Source organism: Schistocerca cancellata, chromosome 4, assembly GCF_023864275.1.
Source record: "Schistocerca cancellata isolate TAMUIC-IGC-003103 chromosome 4, iqSchCanc2.1, whole genome shotgun sequence".
NCBI lineage: Eukaryota > Metazoa > Arthropoda > Insecta > Orthoptera > Acrididae > Schistocerca > Schistocerca cancellata.
The window spans coordinates 858,773,060-858,793,817 of NC_064629.1; the positions used below are offsets into that span (position 1 = coordinate 858,773,060).

A 20,758-nucleotide genomic window follows, 5' to 3' on the forward strand; every position below is an offset into this window, starting at 1 on the left:
ATAGGGGTGGGGCAAATAAAAGTGGCACAGAGAACAGAGTTCCAGTAAACAAAGAAACACAGCAAAGGAGCAGAAATACAGTACTAACCTGACTATAGCAGATATTGAAAGTGACCACCATTCATCTCTTTGCACTTTTGAGATCTGGCCAGTAAGCTGCTAAAGTGGATCAAAGCTGGACTGCTAGAATTGTTCAATCTCATCTGAAATATTCTGCTGTAGTTCTTGACCATGAGGGTTGTTGTGATACAACTTAGACTTGAGGGCTCCCCCAACAAATTAATCACACACTGGCAGATCAGGTGGCCAGCTGTGGCCATGACCAGACAGACCTCTACTAACAACTGTCAGGTGTAAAGGTGTGCAAATGTGCTCCCAGGTTTGGCCAGCTGTATGGGCAGGTGCTCCATCCTGTTGGAAGTAACTGTAGTCACAGGGTGTGGTTATAGGCATACATTCATGTCCAATCGTATCCACTTATTCACGTCACTTATTTGCCCCACCCTGTACATGTTCTTCGCACAATGTGATCAAGTCTCATGGCCATGAGCTACCAATGATGTTATTTCAGAGACAATGGGCGAGGCTTCCACTATTTAGCTACCCCCTGCCAAGCTGTATTTAGCAGTGTTCTCTATGGACCTGCTCCACACCTACTGTTCCTACAGTCATCAATAGTATGTAAGCAGCCCTTTTTTACTACATTATTTTATTTTAGCATCCATTTTGATTATGTTTTATTTCTCTTTACAGAATGTAAGATCTGAAGATAATCTTTTTAGAAGACTGAAGATGGTCATCTAAAAATAAAAACAACCAAATTAATTACGATCATCACTTTGTGTATTTAAATAATTTACAATAGTCCTTTTCCAAGGACTGGGACCTCGAGCAAGTATACAGCGATACAGGACTGAGCAAGGTGCCTCCCATAGTCGCAAACTATTTTGAAGAGGACTATGAAGAGAAAGCACTGCAGTCTTAAAAACATAACACATTTGCACTGTGCGCTTGTGTAGCAGAAACAGTACCAATGTTTCTTCAGAGTTTCTTTTATCCTTACCCACATATTCATTTTACAATCATGGTGAAAAAAAGATAGGAAATGGACGTTTAGGAAGTAGGGAAAGCCCCCAGAAAGCTGGGGCATGGAATGTACTGCAAGCCACCTCACACTTATTTATATTTGCAAGACAAGGTGTCACTATCTGACACCTGGCATATTCCACACCCTCAATCAGCGGCTGTTCAGAGAAACGAATTAACAATTGAGTTCAGTCCAGGGAAACCGAGTCCCTCACTATCACTGCCTTCTTGCCATGTTCTGTCATAATTTAAGAATAGGAAGAATCTTCAACATACAAAACATTAGTGTCTTTCATCCACCTGCAAAACTGAGGAAACTGCTAGGAATTCCAGAAATTAGGAGCATAAGAAATTTTGTGTCAATGCAGAATGCCATATGTAACTGAAATATGTCACACAGTGCAGGTCTTTTGCAACAAATACTACAGTCATGCACGTGTGAGCTAACTGGATAAATCTGGAGCAGCATAACAGTGTCTTAACACAGAATACTTTGTTCTCTATGAAAAGACAAAAATTGCATCCTCAAATGATCTTTTTACTTTCTTTGCAAGTTGACACAATATCAACTTCTCAGGTTTCCAACTAGGTGAGTTCATCTTCAAACTGGGAATTGACATAAGTGACAGTTGTCAAAATGTATAAGTACAGCATCCAAATCAAGACACACGATCTCTGAAAGTTTCTGTATGGTGGCCTCAAGTGCTTCATGTGCCTGCAACACAAGTTTATAAACTGCTCTATATAATGCCTCTTCACAGCTCTATAGACTGCTATCATTTTCACCCACAGCCATTTGCAGCTCACATTTGAAAGCTGTCAAAAGCACTGCCAGGTGTCAGATTTCCTCAAGTGGCCTCAACTGTAGGAGTATGTATTAAAACTTCATGCTTGATGTGGCATTTTTTCACTCATCTCAGTGCGGTATCTCTTGAACTGTATGTCTTACAATGATATATTTGTGTAGGTACATTCAGCGGCATATATGGATAGTGTCACCAAAATACACTCCTGGAAATTGAAATAAGAACACCGTGAATTCATTGTCCCAGGAAGGGGAAACTTTACTGACACATTCCTGGGGTCAGATACATCACATGATCACACTGACAGAACCACAGGCACATAGACACAGGCAACAGAGCATGCACAATGTCGGCACTAGTACAGTGTATATCCACCTTTCGCAGCAATGCAGGCTGCTATTCTCCCATGGAGACGATCATAGAGATGCTGGATGTAGTCCTGTGGAACAGCTTGCCATGCCATTTCCACCTGGCGCCTCAGTTGGACCAGCGTTCGTGCTGGACGTGCAGACCGCGTGAGACGACGCTTCATCCAGTCCCAAACATGCTCAATGGGGGACAGATCCGGAGATCTTGCTGGCCAGGGTAGTTGACTTACACCTTCTAGAGCACGTTGGGTGGCACGGGATACATGCGGACGTGCATTGTCCTGTTGGAACAGCAAGTTCCCTTGCCGGTCTAGGAATGGTAGAACGATGGGTTCGATGACGGTTTGGATGTACCGTGCACTATTCAGTGTCCCCTCGACGATCACCAGTGGTGTACGGCCAGTGTAGGAGATCGCTCCCCACACCATGATGCCGGGTGTTGGCCCTGTGTGCCTCGGTCGTATGCAGTCCTGATTGTGGCGCTCACCTGCACGGCGCCATACGACCATCATTGGCACCAAGGCAGAAGCGACTCTCATCGCTGAAGACGACACGTCTCCATTCGTCCCTCCATTCATGCCTGTCGCGACACCACTGGAGGCGGGCTGCACGATGTTGGGGCGTGAGCGGAAGACGGCCTAACGGTGTGCGGGACCGTAGCCCAGCTTCATGGAGACGGTTGCGAATGGTCCTTGCCGATACCCCAGGAGCAACAGTGTCCCTAATTTGCTGGGAAGTGGCGGTGCAGTCCCCTACGGCACTGCGTAGGATCCTATGGTCTTGGCGTGCATCCGTGCGTCGCTGCGGTCCGATCCCAGGTCGACGGGCACGTGTACCTTCCGCCGACCACTGGCGACAACATCGATGTACTGTGGAGACCTCATGCCCCACGTGTTGAGCAATTCGGCGGTACGTCTACCCGGCCTCCCGCATGCCCACTATACGCCCTTGCTCAAAGTCCGTCAACTGCACATACGGTTCACGTCCACGCTGTCGCGGCATGCTACCAGTGTTAAAGATTGCGATGGAGCTCCGTATGCCACGGCAAACTGGCTGACACTGACGGCGGCGGTGCACAAATGCTGCACAGCTAGCGCCATTCGACGGCCAACACCGCGGTTCCTGGTGTGTCCGCTGTGCCGTGCGTGTGATCATTGCTTGTACAGCCCTCTCGCAGTGTCCGGAGCAAGTATGGTGGGTCTGACACACCGGTGTCAATGTGTTCTTTTTTCCATTTCCAGGAGTGTATGTTGCAAGTAGAATTGGTAGCACAGAAGTAATAAATCTTTTCATGAATCTCATTGTTTATGGCGTAATATCTCCTGAACTATCATGGTAGGTGGTTCTTACCCCCACAACAGCTGTCGCCTGACAGTAACGGATAAATGTACCAAGTATGATTAATATTCTCACACATGGTAACCCTATCATTACACATTTGGGATTCCAGCTAGGTACAGCCTGGAACACTGCACCTGCTGCCACTAGAGCCCAATAAGGAAAATGAGAATAGCACGTCATAGTGGAGGACTCAAATAGCTACCAATTTTTGGTTCAGCTCCTATCTACAGTGAAGCCTGGCAGCAATGCCTAAAATATCACACATGTGTGGAAGGCCACATCTCAGTTCCCAAAAGGAAGCTTTGGGCATGCTACTGCCACCTGTTAGGACAATAGTCTGTCACACACATGTAACTTCTGGACAAGGCCTTCATAAGATCACCGCAATGTGGACACCAGCAGTAATGAGCAGCAACAACTTAAAGATATCTCACAGTTGCTTTAAAGAAATATCGTGGACCCACATAACATAATCTAGTAGCAGAATCAAGACCCATATATTTTTTAAAACATTTACTGCAAGTCTAAATGTTCATGTCTGTCATGCAATTCTGATACTGAGTTTTCCCAGGTGATACAACTTTTATTTTTTAGTTTCCAATTCCAACAGACTCATTATACACACACTATGATGGGTTCATTGTAACCTGTATATTTATGACCTAAATTTGCTGTCTGTCAATGCAATTGTCCATTGATGATTGAGCACAAACTTGTAAATCTGTTGTTCATCTTACAAGGCAAGTGCCCTAGCTCAAACAACTAAAACCAAATAATAATTTTAAAATATCATTTACCTGTAAAATTTTACACTCTGAGGTTAATGAATCTACATAATAAAGAAACATGAGTCACAGAAGAAACAATAGTGTGTAAAATCAATTATGATCACAGCAGGACCACAAAAATCATAAATGAGGTATTATTGGTATAATGATAAGTATTTGCTTGAAACAGTGTACGTTGACACATGAAGTATTTGTGGAGTCCTATTCCCTTAAAAAAAATTCTGTGTTGTATGTTCTTCACTTATTCATCACTGAAGTGTAAATGTGGCTTGTAGCTGATGTGACTGCAGTGAACTTTAGTATTTAAGTATTGCAGTTCAGATACAATGAAAATGATGTAGCATGTCCATGATACCCTCGTCTACTATGCATACTGTTTCACACTGTTGTGTTTTAACACTTCTTTTAAACTCTACATTTGCACTCTGATGAGGAATAAGGGAGGAAAATACGACACAGCAGCTTCTGGCTATGTGAGTATTGCATGTGTCAACATATTGTTTCAAGTAAATGTTTAACTTTCTACCAAATAATACCTCTAATGGCCCTGCTGGTAAGAAATGTTTTTTTACACACTGCAGTTTCTTCAGCAATTTGGGCTTTTGTACCCTTCACATTCGTTAACTTTTGTACATTTATTGTATACAAATTTGGAGTTTTTAGATAAAAGACTGAGGGGTCGTAGATTGGACATTCCTATAAAATCTTTTTATTGAGATTTAGCCAATTGAGCTGGGGTATTTCTGTTGTTAATTACTTTTCACTTCTCATGAGCATAATTAAATCACTGCTTTGCTCATAAAAAAAAGACTGTTCCATTTCTTCTTCTTCATAACAACACTCAATGTTGCTACTTTTCATTGCAACATCAGCAACTCCTTAATCTTTTTGAAAGTGTATTTCCATGACATGTTAGCAGTCTAATTCCTCTTATGCTGCTTCTGCAAAACACGTTCTAGAATAACATAATAATGATATGCTCTACTGATTTTATGCACTCAAATTATTCTTGCACAGACACTATTTTCTACTTTACCTACTTAAGACAATTTCATACCAGAACTGCAAACCTTTTACATACAATATAAATGCTAGTCAAAGACTCAACACACTTCTTTATGTAGAAAATTTTATTTTTTCATGGAGACGATAGATAACAGAGCAATGAGACATACCTTGAGAAAAGGAGGAACTATTGCTTTTAATTTATCTTCACTGACTGCGGAGAATGCTACTTCCAACATCTTCCTTCTGTTATTGATAAAGGAACTGATAGGTTTCAATTCTTCTTCAGAGGATGACGAGCTCTCATCAGCATTATCTGTTGACTCTTCATCCTGGAACAATACAGCTAACTGTCTTATAATTGTTCCTGAAGGTACTACAAAATCATTATTAATATATGGCAATGGCAATTTAATTTACTAGTTAATCTGTACATCTATTTTCATTATACATAATCAGAAACTGGAAATCTGCAAATGTGACCCAAGGTAGGCAATATAAAATGGCTGTAGAAGTTCTTTATAATCATAATTCCAACTTGATACAACCAAAAACAAGCTTCAAATATGTATTGCCAAGTAACAAAGGAAAGCAGCTGTCAAACAAATTTGTTTTTAACAGCACAGTATGTATCATTAGCTGCATCCAAAGCTGTTACATCCTCTTTTTGGACGAAGCTGCATTCAGAAAACCAAGAAGGTGGATGGGAGAGGATTGTTTTATTTTGTTTTAGGGCGCAAAAACAAATAAGGTCACACATGCCCACATCAGAACATTAGAACATGAAGACAAAAAAGGAATTAAAAGTGAGTACACATTAAGTCCAACCAATGGAAGGAATGACAGCTAAAAAACAAGGATTTCCTCTTGGAGAAAGGCCCACAAAATACGCTGTAGACACATGGGAGGTCACGAACTCAAGATTAAATGACCTTCACTATATTGCTACAACAGACAAAAATAAAATGCGGTCTACAGCCCACATGTTGTTTGCTAAAACAGCCGATAACTCAGACAGCAAACATACAATACAATGTAAGTGGTTAAAAAAAAGGGCATTCATTCAGGTAATGATGAAATGTCTCAGGTTGAGCACAATGAGCACAAAGTGGTGGTGGATCACCATTTAACAAAAGGCAATGACTGAAACAACAGTTCCCAATACACCAAAGTGACATCACCTGATAACAGACAGCAAAACAGAGATCATGGGAAGAAATGGAAGAACTATTGGGCCAAGGTAAGAGGACTGCACCCTTGGCAGCAGCGATAGCAGCTTCATTTCCCATCAGTCAACATGAACAGGAACCACACAAACATCACAGTGGCTCCCTCAAGAGTGAGCAAGTGCAAGCTTTTTCTTTGACCCATTGCACTAAGGGATGGACTGTGTACGCCACACAGAGGCTCTGAAGAGCAATGAGAGAATCGAAGCAGATGACATAACTTAAAAGCTTGTGTTGCCGTATGCACTGTGTGGCCTCATACAGGGTGAAGAGCTATGCTGTAAATACTGAGCAGCATTCCAGAAGCCGATGCCGAGAAAGGTCAGTGCCAATAACGAAGGCACTCCCGACACCACGGTCAGTCCGATAGTCATCAATGTATACAAATGTATTATTGCTAAGTTCTGTGTGCAGGTTGAGAAACTTACAGTGTGATAGACTGAATCTGGACTAGTGTCCTTATGAAGGGAATGAAGTCCAAGGTGAACATGGACCACTGCATGAAGCCAAGGTGATAAAGGGTTCACACCCATTGGGAAAGTGGCAGGTAGTGTGAAGTTAAGCTGCCAGAGCAGTAGCTGAAAGTGAACTCCAGGAGGTAACAGAGAAGAGGAACGTGCCCCATACTGGCAGTCAAAGGGGGCTTAGGATGGGAGTCCAGGCATTGAAAACAAATGGCAGGCATATCTGTTGAGGAGCAAATCACAGCAGTCCGGCAGCGGCATTTCAGCAGCTTCTGCATACAGACCCTCAACTGGGCTAGTGTAAAAGGCACCAGTGGCAAAACAGATGCCACGATGGTTGAAAGTATTGAGACAACATACGATGGATGGACATGCAGATGCATAAACAAAACACCCATAGTCTAGTTTCAAATGGACAAGGACTAGTACAAATGGAGGAGGGAGGTATGTGGTCTGATCTGCTCCCCTGGAAGTATGGCTGAGGACATGTAGGCCATTGAGGGACTGTGTACAGCAGGCGGCCAGGTAAGACACGTGGGAGGACCAAGAAAGTTTCCTATCGAGCATGAGCCCCAGGAATTTCATAGTTTCAGCAAATTAAAGACAGGCCCATGACGTAAAGATGGTGGAAGAAACCCATTGCACTACCGGAAATTCATATAAACGGTTTTGTCAGTAGAAAAGTGAAAGCCATCGTCAATGCTCCATGAGTAAAGACAATCTAAACATCACTGAAGATGCCACTCCAGGGGACAACTCTGTGGATATAGAGGCCGCCACCTCAGTACGCATCGGTTTCACCGTGACGTCATCCAGCCAATGAGAAGCCGTCCACTGCTTATAAAAGCGGAAGCCTCACCGGTCCACGACAGTCAGTTTTACCCCTGACGAAGATGACGGAGGTAGTCATCGAAAGCTTGGGATTTTATCCAAATTTGACGCGGCAAGTAAACCGAGAACTTTTTATGCAACTTTGTGGAGAACTGCAATAGATCACAAAATAGTCAACAAAAAGGGAGCTGGAGATACCCGATGGGAGACAGACTATTATAGGGTTAATGGTGATAGCAAAGCAGACGATGCTCAGGACAGAGCTCTGTGGCACTATTTTCCCGGATAAAGGCATCTCACAAGGTGGAACCCACACGTACCTTGAAAACTGTGTCTTTTAAAAATTCCTGAAGGAGATAGGGCAGGCAGCCATGGAAGCCCCATGTGTAGAGAGTATGGAGGATACCAGTCCTGCAGCAGGCGCGGTCTGGTATTTCTGTTTTTTCTGTTGGGTTGGGGAAGGAGACCAGACAGCGAGGTCATCGGTCTCTTTTTGGATTAGAGAAGGACGGGGAAGTAAGTCGGCCATGACCTTTCAAAGCATTTGTCTGGAGCAATTTAGGGAAATCATGAAAAACCTAAATCAGGATGGCCGGACGCGGGATTGAACCGTCGTCCTCCCAAATGTGACTCCAGTGTCTAACCACTGCGCCACCTCGCTTGGTGGTCTGGTATCACCAAAGAAAATTGTTCCTGACATGGGTTGACAAAGTGATGCGATGGTCAACTGTAGAATGGTATGTCTAAATCCACATTGTGCAATGGTTAGTAGATTGCAAGACTCGAGCCCCAAACCAGCCAGGCATGAATCATACATTCAATTACCCTGCAAACGCAGCTGGTGACAGAAATGGGGTGGTAGATAGAAGGAAGGTGTTAGTCCTTACAAGGATTAGACACTGGTATGACAATGGCTTCAAGCCAGCATCTGGAAAACACGCAACGCACCCAGATGTGACTGTATGTACAAAGGAGAAACTGCTTGCCTGCAAAAGAAAGGCACTGCAAAATCCAAGTGGAAACATTGTCTGGCCCTGGGGCAAAAGATTGGGATGATGTAAGAGCATGATCTAGATGTCACATAGTAAAGGCAATATTGTAGCATTCATGATTCTGAGAGGATGGGTATCACCTTAGACTCCTCCACTCACTTCTGATGCAGGAAGGCATGGTGACAGTGGGTGTAGCTCAAAATCTCTGCAATAGCAATAGGGTTCAAAATAACATCATCCACTATGGTCAGGCCAGAAATTGGGGAATGAACCTTGGTCCAGAGAGCCATCAGTGTTTGGCCCACATGGCCAAAGAGGGAGTGGAACTGTTAAAAGAACTAGTAAATGAAATCCAACTAGCTTTCTTGCTATCCTTAAGAATGCGATGACACTGCAAATGCAACTGTTTATAATGAACGCAGTTCAACATTGTAAAACGATGATGAAAAATGCTGGGAGCATGTCTCCATGCATGAATTGCGTCACAGTATGCCTCAGTTTACCACAGGACAGGAACATGGTGTGGTAAAGGTGAAGTGCAAAGAATGGAATGTTCTGCGACTAACGATAATGTTTGTAAGGTATTCTACCTTGGCTTCACAACTGGCAAAATGATCATCAAAGTTCACCAAAGAGGAGCAAAGTCTCCAGTTGGCCTTAGATAGCGGCCAATTGGGCTTTCACGTTGGAGTGGTGGGAGTCAGCGAACGAACAGCACTTGGGAAATGGTTGCTCAAGTGCATGTCAGAGAGAAAAGGTCACTTGAGATGATGGGCAAACTGGGCAGTGCAGAACGAGAGATCCAAATGGGAATAGGTGTGTGTGGAGTCTGAAAGTAATGTGGGTGCTTCAGCATTAGTGCAAATGAGGTTGAGCTGATTGAGGTCACCCAAGAGATTCTGCGAGAGCCCCAAAGGGGACAGTGCACATTAAACTCTCCGAGCAGCAAAAATGGGTGAGGGAGTTTCCCAGTAAGCTTAAGAAAGTCTGTCCTGGTGACACTGGATGATGGAGGGATGTAGACAGGACAAAGATAAAAGCTGAAGTGAGGAAGGAAAATGCTGACTGCAACAGCTTGCAGCCGGGTGTTCAATGAGATGGTTTGACTATGAATATCATCCCAGATGAGCACCATGACTCCCTCATGGGATGGAATGCCGTCCTCATGGAGAAGATCAAAGCAGACCAGAAAGAAATGTGAGAGGTCAAAGTGGTCGTGAGCATAAAATTTTGTTTCCTGGGCACAGAAAACAAGTGGACACTGCCATTTCAAGAGCAGCTGTAATTCCTCGTTGCTGGATCTAACATTATTGGTTGCAGAATCATCTGCTACACGTGCAGCAGGTCAGAAATAACAGAAAGAATACTCTCATGAAGTCCTTTTACGTCCCTCCATCCAACAATGTGCCAGAAATTTGCTAGCTTGTTGCACAGCTGGAGGAGGAGGACACAGAGATGCTACCATGACACTGGGTGATTTCACAATCACAGTGTTGAATTTGAGGTTGCAAGTCTGCATGGCCATGTCCTTTGTGGCTTGTTGGTTTAAAAGATGGGGGAGGGACCATACTGCTAGGTAACCAACTTGGACATGGAAAGTATGGAGCGACAGGAAGTTTTGGATAAAAATTGGGAGCGGGCCTGAGAGACCCCACTCATACAATGTAGCAAGGATGTGAAGTTGCCACATTGTATCATATGCTTTACATAAGTCAAAAAGGTAGGCAACCAGATGTTGGCATCTGGAAAAGGCTGTTCGGATGGCAGACTCGAGGAACTCAAGATTATCAGTGGTAGAGCGACACTGGCAGAAGCCACCCTGACATGGAGCCAGTAGGCCATGTGATTCTAGGAGCCAACCCAACTGCTGACACACCATACGTTCCAGCAGCTTACAAATAAAGTTGGTGAGGCTGATGGGCTGGTAGCTATCCACATCAAGTGGGTTTTGACTGGGTTAGAGCACTGGAATGATAGTGATCTCCCACCATTGTGATGGAAAGATGCCACTGCACCAGATCCGGTTGAAGATGACGAGAAGATGTCACTTGTAGTCAGACGAGAGATATTTAATTATCTGACTGTGGATCCAATCCGGTGCAGGAGTTGTGCCGGGGCAATGTGCAAGGGTGTTGAGGAGTTCCCACTCTGTAAATGGGGCATTATAGGGTTCACTGTGGCGTGTAGAAAACAAGAGGGTTTTCCCTTCCATTACAGGTCATCCACAGAGTATGTATACTTTCATAGAGAGGGTGTTTATCTTAATAATGTGGATCATTACCTCTTAATAATGTGGATCATTACCTGCTTATATATATATTTACAATGGTAAATATTTGTGTGTGTCCTTATTATATTTACGTATACTGTCAAAGCAGCTGAAGAAATTTACTGATTAAGTTTTCAGCTTTCCATATGTTTTGTAATGTGAATATATCTCCAGTTGTTCCAGTAAGATCCATTTTATGACCTTTATTTAGTCAATGGGCAACTTTGTCATTTTGCTCCACTCTTCCAAATGGGTTTCTTGTACTGTGTGCATGTGGTGGTGCTATTGCTGATGGGTTTAGTCCTTAATGTGCTCTGTACACTTGGTGTTGAAATCTTCACCTGTTTGTCCCAGGTAGAACATGGAGCACTCCTGGCATGTTATTCTGTACATTTCAGAGTCTGAATATGGATCATTATTATACTTTATGCTATGTATTAGTTTTTGTTGTAGTTTTTAGTTAGAGAGAAGCCAATTTTTACTTTGTGGTTTTTGACATTGTGTTCTTTTTTATGTATATTGTAATTCTTGCTATTAACACAAACTGTAAGTGTGGCTTATTTTTTTTATGATTTTGAAATGTTCTTTTCACGTGAAATTTTTCTGTAGTCATGACATTTTTACAACAGGTGCTGAATAACAATTCCTTGACAAACTGGTCACATATTACAGAATAATTTAAACAGCAACATATGGTGCTATATAATGTCATTCCTACAAAGATAACCAACTAGACTGAATAGAATAGTAGACACAGTATCTATGAAAGCCCAAGATAACTTTGCAAGACAATGAAACTGAACTATAAGGCAGTTATGAGGTTTATGTCCTCGGCTGAGGGCCTCCTTTGGTATTTGCCCGGATTATTGTGAGCATTGGGACCATGAGGTACAGAAATACATGGACTACGAGATATTAACCATCTCCACTTTATTTCTATAAATACATTTATAGTAACATGCTCACTATGCCGTTCTGCCATAACTGTGTCTGAAGTGCTACCATGGACAAATTTGGATGTCAAGACTCCATTGTGAGCCAAAAAAGACAAATTCTGCATCAAAAGCACATGCATTGGAAACAGTTCTGCCTGTGCAGGCGGCCAGTGAGGCAATTCAACACAACATGACTACCATGTGCACGGAGGTGCTCTGCGGCCAGCATTTACTGCACCGCAGTTCGTCACCATTCCACAATAATGTCAACTCGCATTCTTAACCACATGTGTGGCTGCATCCAATCCTGTGACAATTACATCACACCCCTCAAAGAATATGAGCTACCACATGTGATTAGTTTAAAAGAGGGCAGGAGGGGGAGGAAAAAGGGGGGGGGGAGAGACCAAACTGCGAGGTCATTGGTCCCTTGTTGCCATTAAAATAATTACACAACGGAAAGAAGAAAAGAAAGGAGAGGTACAGCATAATAACAGAAGAAAGGAAGAATCAGAAGAACAACAGAAGGACAACCAACATTACTATGGACAAAACAGGAAAAGAAAACCAGAGAGAAGCAAGAAACAGGTAGAAGGGGTAAAAACAAGAGAGCAGATGACAATGGCTGGCCAACCACAAAAATAAAAAGTAAAAGCCAGCCACTCTGCGACACATTAAAAAAAAACACACCCTAAAAGCATTTGAGTGGAGAACACAGAGGGACAAAGGACAGGCACTAACACTTACACAGAATGATAAAACCCACCATCACATATAAAACATAAAACTAAATTAGCTGATAAGGTGTCATCAGCTAAAATTAATGGCAGTGAGTCGGGTAACTGAAGAGTCCATCGCAGGGCAACCAAAGAAGGACAGCTCACCATGCTGTGGGCCACTGTCAACCAGGCGCCACACTGACACTGAGGTGGGTCATCACAGCACAGGACGTTGTGTGTCACACAAGTGCGGCCAATGCAGAGCCGGCAGAGAACCACAGAGTCCCTGCAAGAGGCCCGCATGGAGGACTGCCACACATTTGTAGTCTCCTTAATGGCATGCAGTTTGTTGTGCATGCTGAGGTTATGCCAATTCATCTCCCAAAGCCACAAAACGTTGTGGTGCAGTACTGAAAGCAGGTCAGTTTCAGAGAAGTTGATCTCCATATGCGGTTTCCGAGTAGCCTGTTTGGCCAGCCTGTCAGCAAGTTTGTTGCCTGGGATTCTGATGTGACCTGGGATCCAGACAAACATCACTGAACAACCAGACCGTTCCAGGGCATAGATGGACTCCTGGATGATTGTTACCAAAGGATGATGAGGGTAGCACTGGTCGATAGCTTGTAGGCTGCTCAAGGGGTCAGTAAACAGAAGAAATGACTCCCCAGGGCATGAACGGATGTGCTCAGGAGCTCAAGATACAGCCACCAGCTCGTCAGTGAAAACACTGCATCCATAGGGCAAGATGTCCTCCATGGGCATATGTGAAGCCGACGTGACCATCAGCCATTGAGCCATTGGTGTAAACCACTTCATGGCCTTGGTGCACGTTAAGAATCGAGAGGAAGTGGCAGCGGAGAGCCGCGGTGTTAGCCGAGTCCTTCGGGCCATGTGAAAGATCCAGGTGAAGTCGCAGCCTGGGTGTACGCCATGGAGGTCTACGTGAATGGACCTCAAGTATAGGTGGTAAAGGAAAGGACTCCAGTTCAGAAAGAAGGGATAGGACACAAACTGCAATTGGAAGCCCTGACCTGGGACACCGATGTGGGAGGTGAACTGCCGTGGGTGGGAAAAGCAGATGGCCATTTGGGTGCGCAGGAGAACTATGAATGTATGCAGTGTAAACTGGTCAGCAGTTGTGCATGCCTAACCTGTAATGGAGGGACTCCGGCCTCCACAAAAACACTGGTCACTGGACTCGTCCTAAGAGCTCCTGTCGCTAGTCAAACAATATAGTGGTGGACTGGGTTGAGTAAACGCAATGCTGAGGGCGCCACCAAACCATAAACCAGACTCCCATAGTCAAGATGGTATTGAACAAGGGCTCTGTAGAGCTGCAGCCACGTGGAGTGATCTGCTCCCCAGTTGGTGTTGCCCAGGCAGCGGATGGCATTGAGGTGCTGCCAGCACTTCTGCTTAAGCCGACGAAGGTGAGGAAACAAGGCAACTGGGCATTGAAAACCAGTCCTAAGAATCAATATGTCTCCACTACAGTGAGTGGATCATCATTAAGGTACATTTCTGGTCCTGGATGAACGGTACGACGCTAACAGTAGTGCATAACACATGATTTGGCGGCCGAAAACTGGAAACCGTTGGCTAGAGCCCATGAATGCGCCTTGTGGATGGCTCCCTGTAGGCGCCGCTAAGCAACACCTGTACTGGAGAAGCAGTATGAAATGCAGAAGTTGTCTGCATACAGAGAAGGTGAGACAGATGGCCCTACAGCTGCAATTAGACCATTTAAGTCCACTAAAAATAGAGACACACTCAATACAGAGCCCTGCAAGACCCCATTCTCCTGGATATGGGGAGAACTATGGGAGGCACCATCTTGGACATGGAAAGTATGAAGCGACAGGAAATTATGGATAAAAATCAGGAGCGGGCTTTGGAGACCCCACTTGTATAATATGGCAAGGACATGATGTCGCCATGTGGTGCCATACACTTATCAAAATCAAAGAAGACAGCAACCAGGTGTTGGGGTCTGGAAAAGGCTGTTCGGATGGCAGACTTGAGAAATACGAGATTATCAGTGTCAGAGCGACCCTGGCAGAAGATGTCCTGGCATGGAGCCCGTAGATCACGTCTCCAGGACCTGACCCAACTGCCGACACACCATACATTCTAACAGCTTACAAATAACATTGGTAAGGCTGATGAGCTGATAGCTATTCACATCAAGTGGGTTTTGACTGGGTCTGAGCACCGAAATGATGGTGCTCTCCCACCATTGTGATGGAAAGATGCCATCGCACCAGATCGGGTTGAAGATGATGCTTGTAGTCAGATGAGAGATGTTTAATCATCTGACTGTGGATCCCATCTGACCCAGGAGCCATGTCGTGGCAATGTGCAAGGGCACTGAGGAGCTCCCACTCCGTAAATGGGGCGTTATAGGATTCACTGTGGCGTGTAGTGAACGAGAGGACTTTCCCTTCCAGCTGCTGTCTGAGAGTGCGAAAAGCTAGGGGGTAATTCTCCGATGCAGAGGCTCCAGCACAGTGCTCATCAAAGTGCTCGGCAATCCCGTTTGCCTCGGTAGATAACACGCCATTTATGGTAACACCTGGAACAGCTGTTGGGGTCTGGTACCCGAAAACACGTTTGATCTGTGCCCAGACTAGGGAAGGTGATGTCTTGCACACAATGTTCGATACATATCTCTCCCAACACTTCCGCTTCCGTCATTTGATAAGTTGGCGAACGCGGGCACGGAGCCATTTAAAGGCTATGAGGTGCTCCAGCGAATGGTGCTGCTTATGCCGCTGTAGAGCTCACTGGCACTCCTCAATTGCTTCAGTGACTTCCAACGACCACCAATGAACTGCCTTACACCAGGGGCACCCTAAAGAGTGAGGGATCGCGTTTTCTGCCCCAGAAACAACTGTTGTAGTCACCTGCTCAACCATCACATTGATGTTATGGTGGACAGATGGAAGAAGTCCTGGGCTGCAAATTGATAAATCAATGGCCGATTAACTACCATGAACCACACTGAAATGTGTGGGAGCCCCATTATTTAAGAGGCAGAGGTTGAACTGAGATAGTAAAGTTCGACACATCTGCCTTTGACAGTAAGCACGGTGCCATCCCACAAGGGGTTATGGGCGTTAAAATCTCCCAAAAGTAGGAAAGGTTTAGGGAGTTGATCAATCAGTGCAGTTAATACATTCAGGGATACTACACCATCTGGAGGAAGATATACATTGCAGACAGTTATTTCCTTGTCCTCAAAATGCTGCACAAAAAAGCTTCATGGACATGGAAGATTCCCCCATCAACTCTCGTACATACAAGTTACCGGGGCAAATAAGCTTCACTGCCATCCTTAGCCTGGCATTCCTCCCATGGTGTGGCCAGGGAGGGGAACGATTTGGGGTCATATTTCTTAGTACTGAAGTTAGACTTCACCCACTTAGAGACTGCTGGCGGCAGACCACCAACAAGAGATGATGTACTATGCTTCATAGTGTGTCATCCGCTGTGCTGCCACCCACCCCAACCAGGGGCTACCCACGGGTGCCACCCAGCCTCAGCAAGGGCCACCTTGCAGGATGGCCATTGCTGGGAGTCCTGATGCGCAGGGAGATGGGCATCTACTCCATGGCATACGTGGGGAGTTAACGGCGCAGACATCAGCAGAGTGATAGCTGTGTTGTCACGAGGCTACAACCAACAGGGTACATGGCGGCCCCACAATGGACTGGCTACCATGCTGGATTTGAGGTGCTAAGGAGTCCATGGTCATTGTCAGCGCAGAAAGCGACAGCCAAAAAGGTGTCTTCACCAAGAGATGGAGAATCAGCGGGACTGCACGAGAAAGTGGGCAAAAGATCTCAATGGATGATGGACTCGATGCACCATTTACGGCACCCTTCCCCAATTGGCTCGCTCTTCGGGAAAATTTAGAAAGATGGAGGTCAGACCTGATGGGGGGACCATCACATTAAGGCAAAAAAGTGTGAGACTCCTTTTAGTCCGTATTCTAACCCCCGGACCCACAGGGGGGTTACCAAATGTGGCTCGAGAAGAGCATCTGTACATCATGAACCTGTTTCACCAGTTGTGGCATGAGAAGGCATTGCAACGTTTATCTCCATTTATAGACACAGTAATGACTGGTACTGCCGAGCAAGCTTTTAAAATCACTACTGGGTACACAACATATGCTGTAGACATGACAAATTAATAAAAGTAAGAAGAACACAAAACTGACAACTATGTATGGATTAATATTACTTGAAGATTCGAAAGACTTAATCCTATTTACTACTTGAATGAAATGTAACTCATTATTAGTAATCATTATATTTAGTTGGATATCCATAATTAAATCATTATCCTTGGGAAAAATGGACAGGGAATGGTTTGCACATGTTAGTATGTACGATTTGTTATAGTGGACTGGTAACATTCTCCTTAATGGGAGCTATCCAGCTGCATGAAAAGTATTTGGCAATACAGAAGGCATATCAAACAGATCCCATGATAAATCACAGTGAGTGGCTTTTAAAATTAATCCACTATCATTTAATTTGAATGTGAAAGGTTGATCCAGAGTATCAGAAGTTGTACACGTAAATGTGGCATCAAAAGTCGAATTGAAAGAGTAAATTGCACGTTCAAAACATCGTTCAAGAAATATGGTGATACAAATACATTATCTTCGTAGGGCGATAATCTCTCTGAGGGTTATAAATTAACAATTCTTTCTCATAGCTATACACTACTATCTAAAATTACTGACAATTGTGGGTAAATTACCTTATGACTATGTTTGCATGTATACAGATCATGCTCATTTACAGATACTAAAAATACCTTTGATCCATACTGATTAGTAAGTAATCCTTCAGCTGACACATGACATGAAGGCCTGCTTGTTGTCATATGGCAGGGTAAGTACAAATTTTACACATTTAAAAATTATGCTTTGATGTAGGAATGGGTATAGAAACAATAACAGTTAATTCATCTCAAATCGTTAAAGAGTGTGTTTTAGTTAACTTGTAGTAAGCATATAAATTATAAGAATTAACAGGGCAAATCATAGTAGATGTTGCATCTAACTTACATTCAGTTAACAATAATATCTGTAATGACTGATCTGGATGCAATAGTACACTGTTTAAGTAATCATTTGAACAACTTTCTAGAGCTGTTCTTAAATTAAAAGCATCAATTCTAGCATCCGATAGACTATCAATAATTCTTAAAAGCAGAGTGTTTAAATCTAAGTGAGCACTAACAGCATTTAATTCTTCAAACAGCTCTCGGATGGTGCATTCATCTCATGACGAATCACGTTGAAATGCGTAATAAATTGCTTTAAAATTTGCTCAATAAAAACTGAGTGATTAGGAATGGTATTTTGCATATTCCTTAATACAATTACTTCATTAGACAGGTTAATTGAATTCATATTAGACTGTTATTCAAGGGCAAAAACTTTAAGTACCAAATGCCGTACAAAGGAAATTTCCTCCAGTATCAAACCAGTTGCACCTGATCACAGTAGTGTGTGGCAAAAGATTTAAGAAACAGCTAATCCCTTTTTCATAAATAGCAAATGTGGACTCTAGCTGCATTTTGATGGTAAGCCAACAGTTATACCAAGATGTTCCCATTCTTAAAACTGTGTCATTATCTATGACTGAATGAACCAAATCAATTAGCGTCTTTAAAGAAATGAATTATTGTTGAATCTCACTCAAATTGTATTTAAGTAGAAGTTTATCATTATTTGTTGAAACTACCACGTCAGAGTGGTCCAAACAAAATACCTGTTGTCTGTGGTACTACTACTACTACTACTACTACTACTAACACCACCACTATAGCATTAAAGGAACACATTGTCATGGTAAAAATTAGAACTACAGCAAACATGCTTAATCAGTTCTTAACACTGGAGTTAAATAATGAATATAATACAAATGTGTATATTATGGTAACCTGTGGAATAAGATTTAGTTACACTTGCACACCTTAATTAATAGCTGCAATATTTCTTTCTTTTTTTTATGGTTTTAGGGCGCAAAACTGTTACCATCATTAGCGCCCGGTCTGTGGCTTAAAAAAAAATTGGAAATCAGCAGCAATGGGAGCAAAACTCAAAAAGTGGGGAAACTAAAAAACAGAAGGAAAGCTTAGAAAACCACTATAGAAGGTGGGTTGTTTTCCCCAAAAAGAGCTTCAAATGACCAACGTCATCTCACTGACACTAATAAACCCAAGGACGCAATTGGCTGAGCGCGTGTCATCTGCTAAAATGGAAGATATATCAGGAGACAGCTATAGACAGACACATAGTGGAGTAAAATAGGGGCACTCAAGTAAAATGTGTCTCACTGTCCACAGTTGAGATCAATGCGGACAAAGTGGGGGAGGACTGCCACTTAAAAGATGTCGATGGCCAAAAAGACAGTAATGCAGACAATGGTATGATAAATGCAGCAACACTTGGACGTGGACACCATCTGGCGCTGGGGTGGAAGAGCGAGAAGAAGAGAGTGTGTGTTGAAGTTCCCGTATGGAGAAAACAGTATTATAGCTTTCACTATTGTGAGAGGAGAAAGCAAGAAGTCGCACTTCCACTGCACATTTCTTCGGGAGAAAGGCTGGCATGTAATTTGAAGAGCTCGAAATCTCAGCAAAGTGTTGACCCAATGAGTTAGAAATTGTGACGGGGTCCACTAAGGTATCATGCGTGACAGTGAGCCCAGAGATCGGGGAGAAACTAGGCGAGCCAGATAACCGGCGAATGTGACTCCAAACTTCTGAGGAGGGAATGAAGGTGATAAAGAGCTAGTAAAGAAGTCCCAGCTTGCCTTCTTGCTATCACTGATGAAGCGACGGCATCGTGCACGTAACTGCTTATAGTGGATACAGTTGGCCAAAGGAGGATGCTGGCGGAAAATGCGAAGAGCACGTCACCGCTCACATATTGCGTCACGACATGCCTCGTTCCACCAAGGAACTGGGGGGTGCCGGGGCAAATCTGAGGTGCGAGGTACTGAACGTTCCGCAGCTGTAAGAATAACTTTTGTAACATGAGTGACCTGATCATCGACGCTAGGAAAGTGACGGTCATTTAATGTCGCTAGAGAAGAAAAAAGCATCCAATCGACTTGGGCAAACTTCCAGTGTCTCGGGAGCATAGATGGCAGTTGTGGATGCAATTGAAGGACACATGGAAAATAGTCACACGAGTGTGTATCAGCAAGAGCGAACCATTCATAATGCCGAGCTAGCTTAACAGTACCGACCGAAAGTTCCAAATGAGAGAAGTTCATCGTGGAGGCAGACAAAAATGTAGGTTCCCCAGTGTAGAGGTAAACAAGACCTGCTTGGTGGAAGAGGTCAATCAATACAGAGACTCGCGGACAAGGACGCGGAGATCCACAAAGCGGGTGGTGGGCACTGAAGTCCCGAACCAGCAAATAGGGGGGGGCAGGAAGTGACCAAGGAGATGAAGGAGATCAGCTCTTGCCATCGGTGTGGACGATGGAATGTATATGGTACGAAGAGAGAAGGTGTATCCAGAAAGTGAAAGACGGACAGCAACAGCTTGGAAGGAACTGTTTAAGGGGATTGGGTGATAATGGACAGTATCATGGAGAGGAATCATAACTCCCTGATGTGCTGGAGTGCCATCAACGGAGGGGAGATCAAATCGGACTGACTGAAAATGAGGGAAAACAAAGCGATCGTGGGGACGCAGCTTTGTTTCCTGAAGACAGAAGATGACTGGCAAGTAGTATCGTAAGAGGATCGACAATTCATTCCAATTGGCTCTAATGCCATGGATATTCCAATGGATACTTGACAGAGGGTGGACAGGAAAGGGAAGAATCTCACCTCGGTTGCTCTCAACTCAACGACTGCTGAGAGCCAGCGGCCGACAGCGTGGAACGGCATTC

General features: G+C 43.9%; 1 protein-coding gene across 1 annotated transcript in view; it reads right to left on the reverse strand.

The window, feature by feature from the left end:
- Nucleotides 1-20,758, reverse strand: part of LOC126184988 (uncharacterized) — a 253,943-nt gene that overhangs the window by 148,458 nt on the left and 84,727 nt on the right. Inside the window, exon 3 of the mRNA XM_049927697.1 lies at nucleotides 5,565-5,726. Within this exon, the coding sequence (XP_049783654.1) occupies nucleotides 5,565-5,726 (162 nt within the window). The remainder of the gene's footprint in view (nucleotides 1-5,564; nucleotides 5,727-20,758) is intronic.